Source organism: Myxocyprinus asiaticus, chromosome 5 (genome assembly GCF_019703515.2).
Source record: "Myxocyprinus asiaticus isolate MX2 ecotype Aquarium Trade chromosome 5, UBuf_Myxa_2, whole genome shotgun sequence".
Classification (NCBI taxonomy): domain Eukaryota; kingdom Metazoa; phylum Chordata; class Actinopteri; order Cypriniformes; family Catostomidae; genus Myxocyprinus; species Myxocyprinus asiaticus.
The window spans coordinates 20,554,676-20,578,353 of record NC_059348.1 but is presented as its reverse complement, the minus strand read 5'-3'; the positions used below and the strand labels follow the sequence as shown (position 1 = coordinate 20,578,353).

The following is a 23,678-nucleotide window of genomic DNA, read 5'->3' as shown; positions in this document are numbered from 1 at the left end:
TCACATCATGTTGGAATTACAGTAAATACGAGATGACAACTCAGAGGTTCTACTCGGAGCTATAGGCCTTTATCACAGTCTGCGTGTCGTCACATCCAGCTCCGAATAGCAGCGTAACCAAACATCTGCCTATCGATCTGTCTATGGACGATCCCAGTTTTTCTAAATAAATTTAGCCAACTTGGATGCACTTGGCAGTAAACATCAGACGTTTAACTGTTTCTTTGGATTAACACAGCACTTTACCATATGTGTTATCTACCACTTTAATGTATAATAGTATCTGAGCTATTCATAAGGAGCTGCACATGCTTTTCAGCTTACTCCCAGAGGATGAAAGTGCTCAACACAAGTCCAAAGAGACAGCATTTAAGTGTTTTAATGTCGTTGTTTTCACTATTGTAAATATAATACAGTTGTAGTCACTGGGACATTTTCATCTTTACGTTTTATTTACATTGCATTCGGTCGCGACTCGCGAGTGGATGCTTCCCCGATCATCGTACACGAGGATATCCAGGTTTACAATGATTAAACCAGTTATTTTCTGTAATTGGACTCTGGGATGGAAAGGTTTCTTTATTTAAATTTTTTTAAATGGATCTTATGTCATTCATGCAAATTATAATAAGTAAGTACATGAAAGCAATGTGATCATTATCATTGCAAATACTCTATATAATCTTTACTCGGAATATATGTTTTTTTTTTTTTTTGTGACTAACTGTATACCCTTGTCTTGTTCTAATGCTCTTTAATGTGTAAAGGTGCTCTTGTTTGTATATATTCTTGCATTTCTCCAATAAAAAATGTACTTATACTCTGTGCTTAACTTATACTTAAGTGTTCCTTGCTCACATACATCTGTTTAAAATAATAAAACAACATGACATCGTTTTTCTTTAATTCATTATCCCTGAGTAATGATTGTACACTGAGGTAGGTCTGTTTAGATTAAGTATTTGAGATGAATTGTACATAAAATAGTCCATAATAATTCTGCGCTGTGGGCACTGTCATTGAAACAGACTGCAGCGGAAGTTGTTTTACGCTACTAAGCGAAGATTCCGCTCTGCAAATGAGGAAGTGTGATAAAGGCCTATTCATGTCCTTAGACCTTGCAAGTTATTTGTTTCTATGGGATCACTCATACTGCGAAAACAGCTTTGTTGTTGATAACAGTAAAATGTTTATCACTTAATTAATTCACCTCTATATGTTCTTGCAAAATGTTTAAGAACAAAAAAATGCTCTAGGCACCAGTGGTATATAAAATGGCATATCAAACAGAAATACTGTATGTATTCACTACCATCAACTGTTGAGACCGCTGCCATATTGGTTCTTTTTGCATGACGTCACGACAATCAATTCTGAGTTTACAACTTGTAAATGCCAGTTCTACGAAAACGTGAAAGCTTTTTACAAGTTGGAATCTCGTAATTACAGTCATTTTGACATGATGTGAACGCACTATAAGTCCAAGACAACATATTAAAAAAAATTACTGAGTGCACCTTTAAAATTTGGGTTGTGAAAATTAGACTTGACTGTACAACCTATTGAACATACTGTATGTCTATAGACATATACCTCACAGCCTGGTTTCCATTATGTAATACTAAATATGGTCTATTGCAGGATTCTGTTGTCTGGTTGATTCAGTCATATTATACATATTTCTCACTTAAATGAAACCTGTTAATATAGATGTTATCACATCGGACACTCTGATGTTAAACTTTGAATATGGAATGACTCCTGTTATTTGATGTTTCTGCTGATATTATTGGCTGCTTGTTTTGACCCACGTTGACCTGAGGTCAGTCAAATAGACACAGGCCAAGTCTTTATTGCATTGAAGTGAATCCCAAATGAATGAATGCCTCAGCCCTAGAGCTGCCAGATGGGCTGATGACAAACTAGTCAAAGGTCATACAATGACAGCACCAGTCAGCATCACATGGGGGTTCAGAGTGTCATCGTCTCAGTGTTAAATTCACACATCTGCCATCTGCTATTGAGACAAACAGGGACGAAAAGTGACTGATTCAGTGCACAATTTGGAGCAGGAAAGTCAATCATATCAGGTATCTCTGACAACTAGAAACAAACGCACTGTGTTTCAGAGATAGGTTGCCAGCATGAGTCAGAATTACTTATTTGTATAAAATGTTGTTGATATAAAAAGCCATTCTCAAAGCAGAAGCCAGTAATACTGTAGATTGTCTCAGCATCTCTAAAAAAGGTCAGGTATGGTATGACGAACCAAAAGACTGCTTTTGGCCATAATAGATAAAATTACAAAGATGAGGATGGGTTGGAAGCAGACAGCCATTTAACTTTTTTTCAAACAGCATCATACTTATCTTTTACAGCAACATCACTCCTCCCTGCCAACAAGCCCATGGTGTGTTTGATGGAATTTTATTTATTGAAGCATCTAGTTCATGCTGAACTGTGATTTGAGGTAAAGGTCTTCTCTCCAGCATTTCCAAGCAATCTAATATCAGTTTTATCATCCGTGATGGCATGATACAGTCAGAGGTGGGTAGAGTAGCCAAAAACTGTACTCAAGTAAAAGTGCAATTACTTTAAAAAAAGAATGACTCAAGTAGAAGTAAAAGTACTAACATAAATAATTACTTGAGTAAGAGTAAAACATATCCAATTAAAAGAGTACACAAGTAGTGAGTAACTTGTTACTTTCACAAATGACATAATGAACGTTTACTCCCCTATATTCCATTACATAATACACATTGAACGTACTACAGAATTATTTTTTTTATTATTATTTATTATTATTATTATTATTAATGGAATTTGTCATCATTCACCATCATTTTGTTCCAAACCCATATTACTTTCTTTCTTCCATGCAACACAATAAGGAGACTTTAGACAGAATGTTTGCCTTGGTCGCCATTTACTTTCAGTGAATGTTTTTTTATATATATATTTTGAAAGTGAAGGGTGACTGAGACTGTCAGTCCCTAACATTCTGTCTAACATATTTTATGTTCCACAGAATATAGAAGGTCACACGGATTTGGAACAACATGAGGGTAGAGAAATGATGACTGAATATTAAATTATGGCTGAGCTATCACTTTAAAGGGATAGTTTATCCAAAAATTCTCTCATCATTTACTCACCCTCATGCCATCCCAGATGTGTATGACTTCCCTTCTTCAGAAGAACACAAATTATGATTTTTTGAAGAATATTTCAGCTCTGTAGGTCAGTACAATGCAAGTGAATGGGTGCCAAAATTTTGATGCTCCAAAAAGCACATAAAGGCAGCATAAAAGTAATCCATAAGACTCCAGTAGTTAAATCCATATCTTCAGAAGTGATATGATAGGTGTGGATGAGAAACAGAACAATATTTAAGTCATCTTTTGCTAGAAGTTCTTCTCCCTGCCCAGTAGGTGGCAGTATACAGAGAAGAATGTGAATCACCAAAAACACAAGAAGAATGTGAAAGTGATCTGTTTCTCATCCACACATATCAAATCGCTTCTGAAGATATTGATTAAACCACTGGAGTCTTAAGGATTACTTTTATGCTGATTTATGTTTTTTTTTGTTTTTTTTAGCTTTACAATTTTGGTACCAATTCACTTGCATTATATGGACCAAAACAGCTGAGAAATTCTTCTAAAAATCTTCATTTGAGTTCAGCAGATGAAAGAAAGTCATACATATCTGGCATAAGGGTGAGTTATGACATTTTTCACACTTTTGGAATGCGGAAGTAAACGTTTGCAGGGTAAACTTCAACAGTAGTGAATGGGAGATCACAGCAAATATTATTTTCACTTACCCATTTGCTCCAAGACTAAAAGAAAAAATCCACTATTACATTTGAATGATGTTCCAGAAGAGGAAAAAAAAAATAGAGACGGATTAAGACAGTTAAAAGGGAGAAGATATCAAATTTACTGTCACTCTCTCAGCAGCTGTAATAGAAACCCCCTCGCAGCTGTGGCAATTAATTTTTTTAAACTAATTCCAGGGTAATATAACACAGAGCATTATGTTATAAATTTACACTCAATATTTTAAAAATGTATAATATAAAAAATGTGTGAAATTTACGCTTATTTCATTGTCAAAAGAATTTCGATCATTATTTCTGTACAGCAGTACCGCCGCTCCCTAAATGCAGAGTACACAGCCTGCGTAGGGCACCACGCGCAGAAATGCTGTCTGCTTATGCTCCAGTTGTCAATTACAAGTTCAGCAGAGCAAAAGGCATTTACACTTAATGTGGATGTTTACATGGATTTATAATCTTAATCTGCCAGAAGTAGCTGCGATAGTTGCCAGCAGTGGGGTAGCCAAATTAGACCCAGGCCCACCCAGAATATCAGAGATATCAGAGATATTCTTTGACTTCAAATATATTTTTATAGAACAGTTTAAAAAAAATACATAAATTCTGATTTCTGAAAGTGTGAAGAACTGTTTGAATGTGTCTCTTCTCTGTTGTTAAGGAAAATTTGGGAAAAAATAAAAATTGGGCAAAAATTTGGCCCATCCAATTTTATTGAGGCCCACCCAAAAGTAATTTCCTGGCTACGACCTTGGTTGCCAGTATCCCCGTGAGGGTGCAGGGTAAATGCGTAAATACTGCTTTTGACATGCGGGACGTGGGACAAAATGTACTGATATCTTGCTGCAGATTTAAAAATGTACACTTAAAAACTGATGTCACAAAAGCCCATATTTACAGAATCACCCTAAAAAATGACCATCACCATGTTACAGAAAAGCCTGCATTATCATTAGAACCAAAACTTACCTCAACGTGCTGCCTTAAGTTGAAGCTGCAATTTTAATCTTGAAATATCCGCTTGACTTGGTGTAAAATGATGTTGTATGATGAAAATATTCTTTTTTCAATGTGCGGAGAGAAGAAAGTGTTTCACTTAGTTTAAAGAGCTTGATGCTGCAGCAGTGATGGACTCGGCTTGAGTGACGGTCAGTGACAGCGCACGCAGCTGTGTGAACTTCAGCTGTCGTAAAAGTCCTATTCAATAATCTCTCAATAAATTACACATTAATTACAATTATACCCAGTAATGTAACAACAGGAACACCATTGTAACGAAGTAAAAGTAAATTCTTTCATTAGAAATGTACTTGAGTGGGAGTAAAAGTACCCACTTTTAAACCTACTCTAAAAGTAAAAAGTTACTCAAGTAGATGTAATGGAGTAAATGTAGCGCATTACTACACACCTCTGGATAGAGCGTGTGACATACAGAGTCTAGGCCCGGGAATCTCACTACTGTTTTTAGGGCAGGCTGGTGGCAGTTTGCCCAGCACAGGAAGTGAACTGAGGATAGACATGTTCTGCAGATGTAGGACTAATGCTGCCTTCACGTGCTATCGGAATTATTGTAAATACGAGTTTGCCACTCGGAAGTTGCACATGAATGACCCCTCAAGTCCTAATCATGGAGATCATTTTGATACCAGAGTTTCTGAGATGGGAGGAGTTCTAAACTTTCAACATGACGGAGGAACGTACAGTTTCTGTAGTGAATGGCAGGTTTTGTAAATTTTTTTCTAAATACAGCTAATTGTTAGTGCTTGCCGTTTTGGTCAAATTCATTTATGTATATCAGCAACCATTCTATGCATGTTGTAAATTTTTACACTGTGAAAATAGCTTGTATTTGACCAAAATTCCATTAGCATCAGCAAGCTTACTGTATTAATATGTATAATACTATTATGTTTTATGGTGTCAAAATAAAAGTTCCTCAAGAAATATGTATGAATGAACCTGGCGTCCTCCATGTTTCCTGTTCTTTCCGACAATAAAGCAGTGAACAGGTACTCCTAATAACCACTTCAGAAGGAAATAGGAAAATTCCGTTGGAAAATTGTTATCCAAGAGGGTGGATCTCACAAATCCTGCCAAAAATGTGTCTGGGTCCCAAGTACAAAACAAATATCTAATTCTCATTACTGTAGTGTGACATATTATTTCAATTGTGAATTATTTACAGCATGGTAGTATTTGTTGTGCTGTACTTAATTTATGTTAATCAATTTATATCTATAGACTTTATTTTAATGTAAAACTTTATTTTGGGGGTACAACGTGACGAAAGGATGTAGAACATACAGGTGCATCTCAATAAATTAGAATGTCGTGGAAAAGTTCATTTATTTCAGTAATTCAACTCAAATTGTGAAACTCGTGTATTAAATAAATTCAGTGCACACAGACTGAAGTAGTTTAAGTCTTTGGTTCTTTTAATTGTGATGATTTTGGCTCACATTTAACAAAAACCCACCAATTCACTATCTCAAAAAATTAGAATACATCATAAGACCAATAAAAAAACATTTTTAGTGAATTGTTGGCCTTCTGGAAAGTATGTTCATTTACTGTATATGTACTCAATACTTGGTAGGGGCTCCTTTTGCTTTAATTACTGCCTCAATTCGGCGTGGCATGGAGGTGATCAGTTTGTGGCACTGCTGAGGTGGTATGGAAGCCCAGGTTTCTTTAACAGTGGCCTTCAGCTCATCTGCATTTTTTGGTCTCTTGTTTCTCATTTTCCTCTTGACAATACCCCATAGATTCTCTATGGGGTTCAGGTCTGGTGAATTTGTTGGCCAGTCAAGCACACCAACACCATGGTCATTTAACCAACTTTTGGTGCTTTTGGCAGTGTGGGCAGGTGCCAAATCCTGCTGGAAAATGAAATCAGCAGCTTTAAAAAGCTGGTCAGCAGAAGGAAGCATGAAGTGCTCCAAAATTTCTTGGTAAACGGGTGCAGTGACTTTGGTTTTCAAAAAATACAATGGACCAACACCAGCAGATGACATTGCACCCCAAATCATCACAGACTGTGGAAACTTAACACTGGACTTCAAGCAACTTGGGCTATGAGCTTCTCCACCCTTCCTCCAGACTCTAGGACCTTGGTTTCCAAATGAAATACAAAACTTGCTCTCATCTGAAAAGAGGACTTTGGAACACTGGGCAGCAGTCCAGTTCTTCTTCTCCTTAGACCAGGTAAGACGCCTCTGACGTTGTCTGTGGTTCAGGAGTGGCTTAACAAGAGGAATATGACAACTGTAGCCAAATTCCTTGACACGTCTGTGTGTGGTGGCTCTTGATGCCTTGACCCCAGCCTCAGTCCATTCCTTGTGAAGATTTTGCTTGACAATCATAAGGCTGCGGTTCTCTCGGTTGGTTGCGCATCTTTTTCTTCCACACTTTTTCCTTCCACTCAACTTTCTGTTAACATGCTTGGATACAGCACTCTGTGAACAGCCAGCTTCTTTGGCAATGACTGTTTGTGGCTTACCCTCCTTGTGAAGGGTGTCAATGATTGTCTTCTGGACAACTGTCAGATCAGCAGTCTTCCCCATGATTGTGTAGCCTAGTGAACCAAACTGAGAGACCATTTTGAAGGCTCAGGAAACCTTTGCAGGTGTTTTGAGTAGATTAGCTGATTGGCATGTCACCATATTCTAATTTGTTGAGATAGTGAATTGGTGGGTTTTTGTTAAATGTGAGCCAAAATCATCACAATTAAAAGAACCAAAGACTTAAACTACTTCAGTCTGTGTGCATTGAATTTATTTAATACATGAGTTTCACAATTTGAGTTGAATTACTGAAATAAATGAACTTTTCCACGACATTCTAATTTATTGAGATGCACCTGTAAATCACGAGATAGCAAGACTGTGACGTTCGACCCCATATAAACAAGTGTTCTGCCACCTCCTGGCACATTCGAGTAATCTCATGTACCCACACTCACAGATGCAATCGTGACATGTAAAGTGTAATCCAATGACCCAAATTAAAAAAATAAAAAATGTAGTCATAGGCCTTTAATGAAATCTGTCTATTTGCTAAAGGTCCTCGCAGTATAATCACGTTGACGTCTCAGCTGTACCGCTAGACTTCAAATCCCATAATGCCACTGGCGGATACAGGAAGTGCAGAATCACGTGTTTGAACTGTCACCGGTGACGTACAGCGGAGAACAGAACAGCATGGCGAGTAAAGATCCCGAGGTAACTAACTTTGTATTTAAAAATATATAGAAATTATATCAAATGTGTCCAGACATTAAATTTTTTAGTTCGTACTCACATTTACATATTTAAGTGTTGTAATTTGCACTTAAATGAGCGCGTTTATTTCAATTTTAATGAAAGCTATGCTAGTAGTCTGATAGCTGGATTCAGGGTTCAGTTATATATTACCAGCCGCTATGATGCAACCTTGTACAACTCTACATTTAACTTTATGTGTGACCTGCATGAAATGACTGAAACTATGTAGACCACACTAAAATCACAATATGTTTCAATGATGTGGTGAATAAATAATAGATATGTGAAATTCTGAGAACCGTAGCAGCATCTTTAACCTTGCCTAGAAGTTGCCCCTCATCTGTCCTAGACAAGGGCAAGGTCAATTTGTCACTCTTATAGAAGTACTAGTATCTCAAATTCATACATTTGTAGAAAAAGTCACGACTACAGGATTGGATTCTGTTGAGTTTGTTACAGTACCGAAGACATGCCTTTAATCTGAGTTGAATCAGCAGTCAGTAAGTAAATAAAAGTGGAATTTTAAAATGGTGTTTTTCAGGCCTGGAAAAGTCATGGAAATTGCTATATAATTGAACTGAATATAATTTTTATTCTTTCTCTGCTCTAAAATATTTAATGAACTAGATATTGCTCTTGTGTACATTCAGATTTGCTTGCAAGGCATAGCTTTGTCCAATTTGTCAGTGAATCGTTCTTTTTTTAATTTGTTTTATACAATTCAGTTGAAACAGTTCACTAAATAGTCTAATAAAAGATTCTAAATGATTGATTAGCAAATCGGTCGGATCAAAATGATCATGGTAAAATCAAAGAAACGTCATGGAAATTCATTGGTCAAAAAGAATGGGAACCCTGATCATAACCACTTCAGATGTATGTTCTTATGTCTAAACATTATGTCCATGCAGAGTTAGAAGTGTGATCATATCACAGGATCAGCGGGAGGATGTAAATCATCGGCTGCATTGAGATTCTATCGTTTAAATCCCCTTTACGACTGGATATGTGTTTGATTAGACTAACATTAAGTCTGTATCTGTTTCAGGGTTTTCTGCAGCAGCTGCGCCAAATTGCCGGCAGGATGGGGTCTGGCCCCCGAGGTGCTGGGCTGGGCTTGAAGCTGCTCATCGGAGCTGGAGCTCTTGCCTACGGGGTCAAACAATCCACATACACAGGTAGAGTGCACGCTGAAATATAAAACTGGTGTTATAGTTAGCAATTCAGCCTTAAAGGGAAAGTTCGCCCAATTCACCATGTTACCATTCACTTTCATTCTATAGAAAATAAGTCCAGCATCAGCATTCTTCAAATTTCACCTCTTGTGTTCCACCAAATATGGGTTTGGAACAACATGAGGTTGAGTAAATGACAACAGAATTTTCGTTTTTGGGCTATCAATCAACCCTTTGAAGATACACGCTCAATATTGAATAACAAAGTATACCCTAACCTTAAGACTAAATGTAGTTTATTTTGACACCTCTGGACAGGTGCTTTCACACAACAGGTTTGCTTCTTTGTTGTGTGATTTATGACAGACTGTGTTTTGCTGTATGTCTGTGCAGTGGATGGTGGGCAGAGAGCCATTATCTTCAACAGAATTGGAGGGATGCAGATGGACACTGTGCTTTCAGAGGGACTGCACTTCAGGTGATTTACACATGACCTCTATCACACCACCCATAGTGCTTTCATTAATTAGTGTGTGACTACTAGATCATGACCTCTGTGCCTTTTAGGATACCGTGGATCCAGTACCCCATCATCTATGATATTCGAGCCAGACCCAGGAAGATTTCTTCCCTCACTGGAAGCAAAGGTGACCTTGCAGTATATGTTATAATGCACATAAATTAAAAACCAGTGATGTAAGTGTGAGTCAAAGTTTTAAAAGAGGCAACATACTCTTTTCTTTGGTCCGATCTTTTAAACCCCACAGATCTTCAGATGGTGAACATAGGTCTCCGTGTGCTGTCCCGCCCCATTGCCTCCAACTTGCCGGTCATGTACCAGCAGCTGGGTAAAGACTACGACGAGCGTGTGCTTCCTTCTATCGTCAATGAGGTGCTCAAGAGTGTGGTGGCCAAGTTTAATGCGTCGCAGCTTATTACACAGAGAGCTCAGGTACAGAATGAAGACTGAAGTTGAAGCAATTTAGTTGCTGAAGGTCGCCAAGCTGCTGTACTCTTTGTTGTTGTTGTTGTATCCAACTGTATCAGGTGGCAGATCACATGACCTGCATCATCTGCGTTCCCTTTGGTAGTTGCCACATTGCATTGCTGTGGAATTGCAGAAAGTTGAACTCCGCTACACATCACCAATGGTGTCTTTCACTCATGGCACATTAAATTGCCAACTCTTATTGAAAATTAATGACTCCCTATCTCTCCCTGTTGCTGTATATGGCTGTCAGTCACTTTGATTACATGCACAGTTGTAATCGAGCTACAGCGGGTGTCATGTCCATTGTGTAATGTCCAAGTATACATGACACAATGTGTAATCGAATATTTGAAGAAATTAAGACGAAGAGATTGGGTTAAATACTAGAGGTAGAGCGATATATTGGTTTTACCGATAGTTGTTTTTTGGAACTATCGGTTATTGGCAAAAATCTATGCCGGCAGTTTTTTTGTTCTCTATGGACCCCTGTGGCCGGTGCTGGAGGACTCTACAGTATAACAGCAGCCTCTAGTGGTGAAATAAAAACAATCACTGACACTTTGTTGAGATTTTGCTGTATCTAAATCTTTCATCATTGCCAATATTCATCCAAATTTTTATCCTCACTTCAGTGCATATTTTGTTATTTTCATTAGATAGTCAAGTGATCTAAATTGAAGAGAGCACACAAAGAAAAATGCAACTATATGGAAACGTCTCCCATCAGCATGTACATCGCATCTATAACTTCTTATCTTATAAATAATAAACCTTATTCCTCATTAAACATAACATCTGGCGAAATATATATATACATAGAAAACTCTTTATCTGGTGAATATATAGGTTATAAAAAGCTTAATTTAATAAGAGTTCCTGAGTCCGGATTCACAAAACGACCATTTTGTTCTTCATTTCTAACTTAAGAAAAAGTCAAGAATATTTTATTTTATTTTTTTTTTCATAAGAAGAATTAAAATTCTTGGGGAAAATGTTTTCTTAAAAATCGGCGTAAACAACATCTTAAAGTTAGGATAACCTCACAGTTGTCCTAAATCCCAAAAGGTAAGCTGTTTAATGAATTTACTGGGTTGTTTCAAATGTAAATGTGATTTTAGACCAAAACACTTTTTTTTTTCGTCCATTTTTATCCCCTTTTCTCCCCAATTTGGAATGCCCAATTCCCACTACTTAGTAGGTCCTCATGGTGGCGCGGTTACTCACCTCAATCCGGGTGGTGGAGGACAAGTCTCCGATGCCTCCGCTTCTGAGACAGTCAGTCCGTGCATCTTATCACATGGCTCGTTGTGCATGACGCCACGGAGACTCGCAGCATGTGGAGGCTCATGCTACTTTCTGCAATCCACACACAACTTACCATGCGCCCCATTGAGAGCAAGAACCACTAATCGCGACCTCAAGGAGGTTACCCCATTTGACTCTACCCCTGGCTGGAGTCACTCAGCACACCCTGGATTCGAACTTGCGACTCCAGGGCTGGTAGTCAGCGTCAATACTCGCTGAGCTACCCAGGCCCCCCAAAACAAGTTTTTGACTGTTTTGTTATTTTTATTTTCGTCTTTCAAACCATGTAAATGTTATCATGAAATTCAAACAATAAATGTTGTTTTGAAGCTTCTTAACGAGGTGACCAATCATACTAGTCACTTCAAATGGATGCGCTGCATAGCGCTCTCTCTCCGCAGTCTTTCGAGTCCATTGAAACATAATAATTATATCATAAGAAAGCTGAAACCCTTTCCAATGCCCGCCTCTTACTTTCCGACATATAATTATCAAGCTTTCCAAGGAAAAAATTTTCCTTGCTGTAATTTATTCAGTTCATGTCGCTCTTACTTTACATAAAAAAAATTATAGTGAGGTGCTTGCTACTTAAAAGTTAATAGATAGATACATTTACCATTACGATTTGAATGTTTTTCAATAGACAAGGCAACCTTATGAGCAGAAAATATAATCAGACAATGTCAAAGCCTGTAATAACATTCTTTAGAAAATATTATTTTTTCTTAAAAAAAAAAAACTATCGGCTGTTTAATCGGGTATTTGCCTTTTCCACCACCTTGGTTATTGGTTTTGGCAAAATCCACTTCATGAGTCACCTGTCTTTCGGAGCGTGTGCAGTATGCAAAGGCTAATTGTTCTCTGATTAATGTGTATATTTGTGTACTCCTACTCCTACTCAACAAAGCTGAGGCTACAATGACATCCAAAAAACGGACTTGTGTGATTTCAGTCGGACAATGCATTTACATGACACATTGTTTTAGTCCAACTGAAATCAAACTTTTAAAGTGCATGTTAATGTAAGCGTGGAAGTCACTTAAGACCACAGACTATGTGAAAGTAAGATGTTAATGCTCGTACAAGACATTACGAAAAGCTTTACATCTGCTTGTAATGACAACTCTGTACAATGCCTGAAGCATACCTTACAAGATTAGGTACAATATCATCTGTGAGGTCTTTATTTGAATGTAGTTTTCAATTCCCCAATTCAATTCCCCTCTTTTGATAAAAGTGTCTGCCAAAAAAATTAATGTAAAACTAATCCTCTTCCGCCCCCTAACATTTAACTTGACCCTGTCAACAGCTCCTTGTCTGATCCTGGTGCGAGACAGAAATGATTATCTTTCAGTGGAGGCTGAGAATCTTAGGTTTTGTGTAATGCAGAGCTATTTAAGATGACAAGCTGTTATTTCACACTTACCTCACTGATGCTTAAAGGGATAGTTCACCCAAAAATGAAAATTCTCTCATCATTTATTTACTCACCCTCATGCCATCCCAGATGTATATGACCTTCTTTCATCTACAGAGCACAAATGAAGATTTTTAGAAGAATATCTCAGCTCTGTAGCTCCATACAATGCAAGTAAATGGTGACAAAAACTTTGAAGCTCCAGAAAGCACATAAAGGCAGCATAAAAATAATCCAAATGACTCCAGTGTTTAAATTCATGTCTTCCGAAGTGATATTCTGTAATAGGTGTGGGTGAGAAACAGATCAATATTTAAATATATTTTTGCTCTGGGATGGCATGAGGGTGATAAAATTTGAATATTCAGTTTTGGGTGAACTAACCTTTTTTTTTTTTTTAAACATCCGTATATTTGCATTTGAGGTACTCTAGATGAAATAGTTCATTTGAAAGGCTCTGCTTGTTTGGTAGTAAATTTAAAGATTAAATATATTTATCTATTCTCTTTTTGAATGCTTGCTGGTAACTTATTGCAGTTAAACACTTGTTTCAGAAAATCAGCTTAGCAGTTATTTGTGTGTTTTATTTTGGTGTTCAGGTGTCACTGCTCATAAGGAGAGAGCTAATCGAGAGAGCTAAAGACTTTAACATCATCCTGGATGATGTGGCCATCACAGAGCTCAGTTTCAGCAAGGAGTACACCGCCGCTGTAGAGGCCAAACAAGTCGGTTAGTACAGTGCCGAAATACCTACTTGACTCTATTATTATGAAATGTCTCGGGCAATCTGTAACACAACACAATGAATGTGCATGCTATTATAGAACACAAATTAAATGAAAATTTACTCATCATTTACTCACCCTCATGCAATCCCAGATGTGTATGACTTTTTAGATTCTTTTGCAGAACACAAACAAAGATTTTTAGAATAATATCTCAGCTCTGTAGGTCCATACAATGCAATCAAATGGGTGCCAACATTTTGAACCACCAAAAAGCACAAAGGTAGCATAAAAGTGATCCGTACGACTCGTGTTTTAATCTTTATCTTCAGAAGTGATATGATAGATGTGGATGAGAAACAGTTTCACAAGTTCTTTTTTGCTAGAAATTAATCTCTCTGCCCAGTAGGGGGCGATATGCATGAAGAATGTGAATCACAAAAAACACAAGAAGAAGAATGTGAAAGTTAAAGTGGAGACTGATTGAAAATTACGTAAATATTAATCTGTTTCTCACCCACCCCTATCATATCACTTCTGAAGATAAAGATTAAAACACTGTAGTCTTATGGATTACTTTTACGCTGTCTTGTGTGATTTTTGGAACTACAAAGTTTTTGGCACCCATTCACTTGCATTATATTGACCAAAAGAGCCAAGATATTCTAAATATCTTCATTTATGTTCAGCAGAAGAAAGAAAGTCATACACATCTACATTGCTACACTGACATGTGATCTTCCTGCAGAGAAAACTGAGGGCTTAAATAATTGCAAAACAAGTCTTGAAGGTCTTGATTTGATATTATGAGTGCATTCCAATACATGGAGCAATTTTGATTTAACTATATAAAAGGTAGAGATGTTCACTACACTGGTGACAGTTTAAGAATTGTTGGCCAATATTGGTATTTAAATGATTGGCATCAGTCTGAATAGGGCGATTTTAAGTAAATAATATCAGGTCCTATTTTTTTTTAAATGTGAACATTATATTGTATTATATATCTATGTCAGTTCCTGGCTAATAAAACCAATAAGTGTGTTTGTCAGAATGGTCATTCCAAATGGTATTTGTTTATCTTTACTTTATCCACTAGAGGGCAGTCTTGTCATTTCATAATTTTGTATTGCATCAGTATTCACTTATGACTAAAGAAACAATATACAACCTCATAAAACCATTTCTGTTAGCAGTGAAATGTTGTTTTTTTATCACTTAAAAATGAACAGCAATGCATAGGAGATTATGCATGTGTGAGCCCTTTTCTCTTGTAAATAACCTGTCTCTTGTTGATGTGCAGCTCAACAGGAGGCCCAGAGGGCTCAGTTCTACGTGGAGAAGGCCAAACAGGACCAGAGACAAAAGATTATCCAGGCTGAGGGTGAAGCTGAGGCTGCTAAAATGGTATGCTGCCTCTGTCTCTGACTCTCAAGCACACACATATCCAAATGTCTGTGAAAATATTTGTATTTTGCTTTCTTTTCTAATTTAATACTTTTTTTTTTTTCATTAAAATGTATATTGTCAGCTTTGCAGTTTGAGTGAAAAGTTGAGATTCTTAGTGCTTATTTAGTATATGTCACCTTGCTTCAATGACAGCATGCACTCAAGCTGGCATGGATTCAGTTTTGTGCAAAACCTGATGATCCATGTTATCCAGCATGATTTGAGAATGTTTAAAAGGAAGCAAATGGAAGCAAGAAAATCTGACCTTTTGAACAAAGGGGTTCAAATGGTAGTATCACAAATTTGCTTACATTTGATTAGTGACTGCAGTACCTTAAATATTTATTCTTCATTTTATAACTCTCTAAGTGTAAAAAAAATCCCAAAGCTTTGTATATTTTTTTAAGTTTAAATGGGGGGGGGACAATCAGAAATTTTAGACGTTTGGGCCTCACTGCATATTCAAACATGACAATCATTGAAACAATATCTGTATAATTTGAGGCTTAAGGGGTTTCTGTTTCTCCCAAATATCCTGAATTCACAGTTTGCATGTGTAAGCACCTAATTTCATATAACTATTATACTCTGTTAATATGTTCTTAATCTGTGAGTGGTAAATGAGCATAATTATCAGATATATAATGAATGGAAACTGCTGCTGTGCTAATTAAGCCAGAGTAAACTGTTATAGAATTGCATCTATGCTACAGGGTTGTGAAAAAGTAGAATAAAAGTATTTGTCTTGATTTATGCTATTTTTTTTAATGTATTTTTCATAATAAAGTGTTTTAAATCTTCAAACGAGATATAAAGCATAGGCAAACTGAGTAAACATAAAATACAGTTTTCAAATATATATATATTTTTTATTGAAGCAAAAAAGTTATCCAACACCTACATCACCCATGTGAAACAATAACTGCCCCCTTAAACTTAGTAGTTGGTTGTGCCATCTTTAGCAGCAACAGCTGCAACCAATCGCTTACGATAACTGGAGATTAGTCTTTCATAATGCTGTGGTGGTATTTTGGCCCACTCTTCTTTGCAGAACTGCTTTAGTTCAGCCACATTGGAGGGTTTTCAAGCATGAACTGCCCGTTTAAGGTCCTGCCACAGCATCTCAATCGGGTTCAAGTCAGGACTTTGACTAGGACACTCCAAAACTTTCATTTCACTTCTTTTGAGCCATTCAGAGGTGGACTTACTCTTATGCTTTGGATCATTGTCTTGCTGCATAATCCAGTTGCGCTTGAGCTTCAACTCATGGACAGATGACCGCACGTTCTTCTTTAGGATTTTCTTGTAGAGAGCAGAATTCTTGTTTCCCTCAATTATTGCAAGTCACCCTGGCCCTGAAGCAGCAAAGCATCCCCACACCATCACACTACCACCACAATGCTTGACCGTAGGTATGATGTTCTTTTTGTGGAATTCTGTATTTGATTTACACCAGATGTAACGGGACCCCTATCTTCCAAACAGTTCCACTTTCAACTCATTAGTCCACAGAACATTCTCCCAAAATGTTTGAGGATCATCAAGTGTGTTTTGGCAAAATTCAGATGAGCCTTAATGTTCTTCTGAGTTAGCAGTGGTTTTCACCTCGTCACACTTCAATGGATGGCATTTTTGGCCAGTGTCTTTCTGATAGTGGGGTCATGAACAGTGACCTTTATTGATGTGAGAGAGGCCTGCAGTTCCTTTAATGTTGTCCTTGGCTTTTTTGTGACTTCCTGGATGAGTCGTCACTGCTCTTGGAGGAATTTTGGAAGGTCGGCCACTTCTGGGAAGGTTCACTGCTGTGCCAAGTTTTCTCCATTTGGAGATTATGTTCTCACTCTGGTTCTTTTGAGTCGCAGAGGCTTTGAAATAGCTTTGTAACCCTTCCCAGACTGATGTATTTCAATCACCTTTTTCCTCATCATTTCTGGAATTTCTTTCGACCTTGGCATAATGTGCTACTGGGTGAGACCTTTTAGCCAACTTCATGCTGCTGAAAAAGTTCTGTTTAGTTGTTGATTTGATTGAACAGGGCTGACAGTATTCAGGTTTGGGTGTGTCTAGTCCAGCTGAACCTCATTATGAATGCAGTTTCATAGATTTGGGGATTTAGTAACTAAGGGGGCAAATGGGTGTAAATGGGCACTAAGTTACAGTTTACGCATTACTAAATATTTGAGCGTTGCACCATTAAACTTAGGTAGGACATAACCCTACATATAAACTAAGTATTAACGTAAGACTCTGACCAGGAGTAACGGTTGGAATAAAAAAGTAGAATGATATTTAATGACATCAGTGAACTCATGTTTTGCGTGACAGGCATCAATCATTTCGACATACATTATGATGTTGACATTTATGAGAGAAAAAAACGTACTTTTAAGCAGCTTTTCAGCATGAAACCGATCTAACGGTGCAGTTTTCAGGGTGCATCACCCGGTGTCAAGTTTCAATACATTCAAAATATATACATATAGGATATAAAAATGAATAAATGTCTGTTTTTCCAGCATGTTGTATTAGTATTTATTTATCACCCCTCATTTATTTTAGATACAGTTCCTATAATATTGTTATTTACACAGGGCAGATATACTATTTATCAAATCTACTTTTATTTCGTATCATATATTAATCGGGATATAATTTATTACAGCTGACAGTTACGTGAACAAACAAGATTTGAACATCAACCGTAACTAGATCAAATTGAAGTTCACGGCTTTTTAACACTTCTGTGTATAAATTTGAAGGCTGTTTATTGGATAAATACAGGTAAACGTCATATTATGTGACTATGCATTACTTTACGGAGAGCTTACAACCTACTAGTTAAGTCTTGCCTTAAGAACAGGTGGTGCAACTAAATTAAGCACTGACTTAGTTACAAACTAACTAGTAGTTACTAAGCGCTTAGTGTGAACTTTATGTCCTAACTTACTTTAGAACTTACGCACAGCTGGTGCAACCCTACCCAGGTCTCTAGCTTTCTTTGTTAAGGAGGATGCGGGAGCCGGGTAAACATCCAGTGTAAGACTAATTTAGTTCACTTTTCAGTGACACAAAAAGGTTTGCTTTTCAGCATAACAAAATGACACACACGAACACTGCTGCGTGCATCTCTCTCTCTCTCCTTCCTCTGGCTGTTTGGACTGCCCTTTTATCCCTCTCCAGCTTTCACTACAACAAAAAAGCTGTTAGAGGTGATTTCCCACAGGTGTCAATCCTTACCGCTCTTCCTCTCCCGGCCTCGCTCTCCACAGACATCGCTCATCCACGGCAACATCACCACACATTTGTTTTATGTTAGATTTTGTTTGAATTTTTGAAACTATTTAGGATGAGATATACACAAAAACAGAAGAAATCAGGATTGGGGCAAATACTTTCAAAGCACTGTATATTGTACTGTTATTCTGTACTACTCCCTCAATCTAAACAAGCTATCAACAAGCGAACACATTGAGTGAATTTGTTTTCTGTGTTTGTGCATTATGGGCATTTCTCTCAATTGTTTTGCTTCCTTGAAGCTTTAAGTCATTTGTCACAGTACAGCGTTTGCACTCTGTCTTCACAAATGACTTTGCAGTTGGACTCTTTCCTGCTGTATGATGCAATTCTGTTGCTAAAATGGGTCGCAGGTCAATGGCTGTCTGCTGACAGTAAACAAAGGCTCAAGCAAGGGCACAGACTAATTTGCTTTGTTTTTGTTTTGTGTTTGTGCACTTCAGTTGGGTCAAGCTGTTACGAAGAACCCTGGCTACCTAAAACTCAGGCGCATCAGAGCTGCCCAAAGTATCGCCAAAACGGTATGACACGCTTGCATGTTTTTAAATGAAGTTATTGGTTGAACTTGATTGACACAGATTAGCAGGTGATGATGTATGCAATCAATATGGTGCTTTACCGGCATGGCAGTTCCACAGCTTACAAATGAGAAAAACATGAAGAATAGGGCCAAATATTCAAAAAAACATTCATCTTGGATATGTTCAGAATGAAATGCCAGCTTGCTAAATACTGTGCAGGATACACTGTATAGTGCCTACTGTTTTAAAAAAAATATGAGTGAAACAGTTGGCATTATGCAACAATAAACATTTTAAACAATAGCATGCTACATTGTCACAGTCATCCTGTCATATGTGAGTGGCGACCAGTTAATATTGTTATTTATATAATAACATAAAATAGAGATGTTAAAAATCGCTGCTGTGATTGGGTCATTGACAAATATGGTTGTGCGTCCAAGTTGGTAAAAATGAGTCTTTTAAAAATCTAGTTCAAAACACATGTATGAAGTTCGTAGAAATGTAATACTTGTGTCCATGCTGGTTTCAAACATTTTTGAAAGACATATATGTCAGTTTGTAGAACACAAAAAAAATAAGTAGTGAATGTGTGAAATGTAATGCATATCTTGTCACCAGGTGGCAACCTCTCAGAATAAGGTGTACCTGAGTGCGGACAGCCTGGTTTTGAACCTCCAGGACGACTACTTTGACAAGTAAGATCCCAACCACAGGACCCCATACTCCTGTCTCTTACACGTTACATGTCCTTTCCCCAATCAGACATGAGCTTCAAACTAATTGAAACACCTCAGAAAAAAATAGAATAATAATAGCAAATGACTTTTAAAAGGGTAAAGGATTTCTGAAATGTAAACTACAAGTATTGAAAACTTCAACTTGAAGTATACATTTAAATATTTTTTTTCTGTTTATATTAGTGCATATACAGTATGTTAGCATGATTCTCTCAGTGGTGAAGTCTGTATTTGTCTTCTGTTGCAGGCTGTCATTGGGGAAATGAGAAGCATCATCCATGGAGAACATGCATTCCATATGTTAGTAGTGTTTGCTGAGCCTGTAGAATTATGCCCTACTTCTAAACGTGACTGTGTCCCTGAGCAGAGCCTCTCTCTGCAGTTCCGTTAGGGCTCAGATAAGACTTGGGCTGGGCACACTTATGCATTCACATGTTCATGCATACCCATTTATACACAGCTGTTTGTAATTTAGCAGGTCTTTTGTTTGATTGGCTGGTGGTTTAAACTCCAGTATTGGCACTGTGGTATCAGGTGGCATTAAAATGCTTACAGTGATCACAAAACACATATGTGTTTTTTAACCTTTGAAACAATAATTTGATCATGTTATAAGTGAAACTCATTTATTCCTAGATGTCATAATGAAGATATGGTGTTGCCAGGGTCTGGCGGTTTTCTGCCCAGTTGGGCTATTTTGAAAATGCAATCATAAGTTAAAATGTAAATTTCATGGGGTGCATTTTTGGGGGGGGGGGGGGGGGCTACTTTTCAAATGTACTGCGGTCATCAAAAATTTTGATGGTAGACTCTAGAAAAATGAAAATGCAATGTCTTATTGATGTATGTAATGATAACTGGATTAAATACTTGGCCAGCGCAAGCAGCGTCAAAGCGTTAGGAATAGGCGATACCACTCATTTTCTTTTCGATCCGATTCCAAGTACTATCAAGGCCATGATCGTCAATACCAGTACTGATGCCTCTATTAAATGAATTGTTTTGCGAACTCTTATGATAAAATAGGTCATTTTAAATATTTATAGAAGCCACATTTTTCCTTTTACATTTATAGGCGTAAACACATGATTAGACTTCTGTTTTGTTTACCCTTACTTTTACATGGTAAATAGTTTAACCATGGTTTTTGTTGTAAAACCAAAGCAACCACAAAATTAACCATGGTTACTACAGTCATGATATTACTATAGTAAAATCATAGTTACTATATGGATAGTACAGTATTACTATTGTAAAACCATGATACATTTTTGTAAGTGTATGATTTATTTACAATTACAGAACATTATCTGTCTTAACTTTTAATTTAACCCTAAAAAAATGTGTCCTGGGCGATACAAACATTTAAGAGGTTGGGGAGAGGAGCAATAAGTCAGTCATCCAGATCTTTGTGAAAAATATTTAAAAGTGTGCCTCTGAAAATACTGAGGACGTCTGACTTTGTATACAAAGTCTGGCATCAACTCACAAATTTTATCTAAAAATAACGTGGCATCTTTTTTTTTTTTTTTTGAGAAGACAGCTCACCTTGAAGCAGATGTTCATCTTTTCCATGTTAGATTTTTTTTTATCATTTCTACACTGTAAAATTAAAAATAGATGCAAAAGCTAAAAAAAAAAAAAAACATGGAAATGAATTATGTGGGCCCTAGTTTGTTGGATAACAGTTATCCAAAATAATATTTATTATTTTTGAGGTATCTTATTTTCTTGCTCTTTTTAGGGTTTAATAAACTTTTAACAAACGTCACACAAACCCATTATAATAAATGTCACATTTAGATTTGTCATTAAGTGTGAATTAACTCCAGATGCTGTTTATCTGTCTGCCAAGTACTGCTGCTCCTTGTTTGAACGAGCGCTCTCTGTGACCACTTGTCTTTCAGTGTTTCTGCGCGTTTAAATAAGGGGGAAACAATCCTATGTAACTATTCGCTTATAGCAGTTTATTTATTTTTTTCACTTTAAAGCATATGATATGCATAATATTCATGGTAAATTAAGTAATATCACAAAATTGTTTTTATAAAAATTTGTTTGTAAAGATCAATATTCTCGATACAACATAAGCTTTTGGAAATATCGATCTGCCCATCTTTACAAAGCATCACCTTTCAATCAGCTCATTTTCAGCTGTGCACCAGAATCAACACAGTTGGCAACATCTTGACAAAACATGTAACATTTAAAGCACGTGATACATTGCCCCGCAATTGTAATTCCTGTGTGAATAAATTTATGGTGCACCTAAGTCAACACTATTAAAAAGTCTGTGTAATTCAGTCTATTTTCTTGGTATTTATGTGCAGGCAGATGTGACTTATGTGCCAAACTTTGCGGTGTGAAGACGGACAGCTCTAGATTAAGTATAGATGAGTCATGTCTACATTGTAAACTTGTAGAGCATGTATGATGTTGAGGAACAGCAGTTAGAAAAAACAAAGTAAATAGGTAAAATATTCAAGAATGTATAGCAGGGTTGCCACGCGTCCTGGAAAACCTGGAATTTTACAATGCTGTTTTCCAGTCATGGAAAAGCAATGGAAAATAATTCAAAATTTTACCTGGAAAATATTTTAGTATAATAAAACTGTTTGTGTCACTAACAAGGTTTTTGTCACAAAAACATGTTAACGATTGGGACTCTGCAAAGGTGTCAAATACTGAAATTTGTATTTTGTCACTGCCGGCGGCTGCACATTGTTAAACAACATCAACAGTTTACTATCAAGAATGAATCCCTGTTACCTACTTTTTCTGCTCATCTACTTTCTACATCTCTGCTTTGCTGTGACGAAATAGTATGGCTATAGTGCAAAATGTAATTCTTTCGCTCCAACACTGCTGTTGTTAACTACACAAATATTTGAGTTGTAAACTTAAAACAATTATGACAATCGCACCGCTGATTTGTTTTACTTTTATTGATTCACTCCCCGAGGTGGTAGCATGGTGATTCGTCCTTTATGACTTGGGATGTGAATTCATTTTCAATAATTCAGATTCAGATTTCGCTATACCGCAGTTACCACATGTAGGGTCAAATAATTTCTGCGATGTGTAAAACATGGACAGAATCACTGAATCCAGTCATAAAAATGCCATTAGGTATAAAACACAATGTCACAGAATTGTTCATGTTTGTGATGAAAATTAATGTTTGAATGCACAATTAATCAAACTGAAATCGTGATATGTCCTGTTGTGGTTATTAAACCTCAAAAGGCTGCTTTTTTCATTTTCATTTTTTTTATGTATATATCTTAAATCAACGTGCTGCACACTTAAAAATATGTGAAGCCGTTAATACACTAAAAACAATGCATCATGATCATCAAGCTCTGTGTGTGTGCGTGGTAGATGACAGAGAGCAGAGCACTTATTCACTCTGAAGCACGCAGTACATACAGACTATATATTTATTTAATTAATCACAGCTTTTTGGGGATTAATAATCACACGGCCATGTAGCAAACCGCTTATCCGGAGGAGACAAACTACCCTCAAAACCACAGAAATGGCTAAATAAAAGCCTGATTTAAATGGATGCGTGAAATGGAGAAAAGACAGCAACGTATTACTACTGTATAGTAACGTAATATTTACTGTAAAATAATAATAATAATACATTTATTAAAGAAATATCTCACATATGTGATGTTCTGTTGTGCAGCACTTAATTTGACAAAAATCTTCAGTGTTGTTTTATATTGTGCTGTGAGGATTTTGTGTAAAATCAGGTCATTTGATAAAAATAATGCAAAGTTATGTTGAAAAATGTAATTAAAATATTTTTTTCTTTAAATTTTAATGAATTAATTTGATTAGACACCATTTTTATATATATATAAATAAATAAGAAATTGTTAAACTGTTAAATACAGAATTCTGAAAAAAATAACCGTGCAAAATAATGTGTTTTTGCTTAAATATGAAA

At 36.7% G+C, this 23,678-nt stretch overlaps 1 protein-coding gene across 1 annotated transcript; it reads left to right on the top strand.

Annotated features, from left to right (window-relative positions):
* The first annotated feature begins 8,000 nt into the window (after positions 1-8,000).
* Positions 8,001-22,023, top strand: LOC127441257 (prohibitin-2-like). The gene is made up of 10 exons (XM_051698449.1): positions 8,001-8,061; positions 9,152-9,281; positions 9,672-9,756; positions 9,846-9,925; positions 10,046-10,230; positions 13,591-13,720; positions 15,020-15,123; positions 18,903-18,980; positions 19,602-19,678; positions 19,968-22,023. Exons 1-10 carry the CDS (start codon positions 8,041-8,043, stop codon positions 19,984-19,986), a joined length of 909 nt encoding a protein of 302 aa, XP_051554409.1. The 5' UTR covers positions 8,001-8,040; the 3' UTR covers positions 19,987-22,023.
* The last annotated feature ends 1,655 nt before the right edge of the window (positions 22,024-23,678 follow it).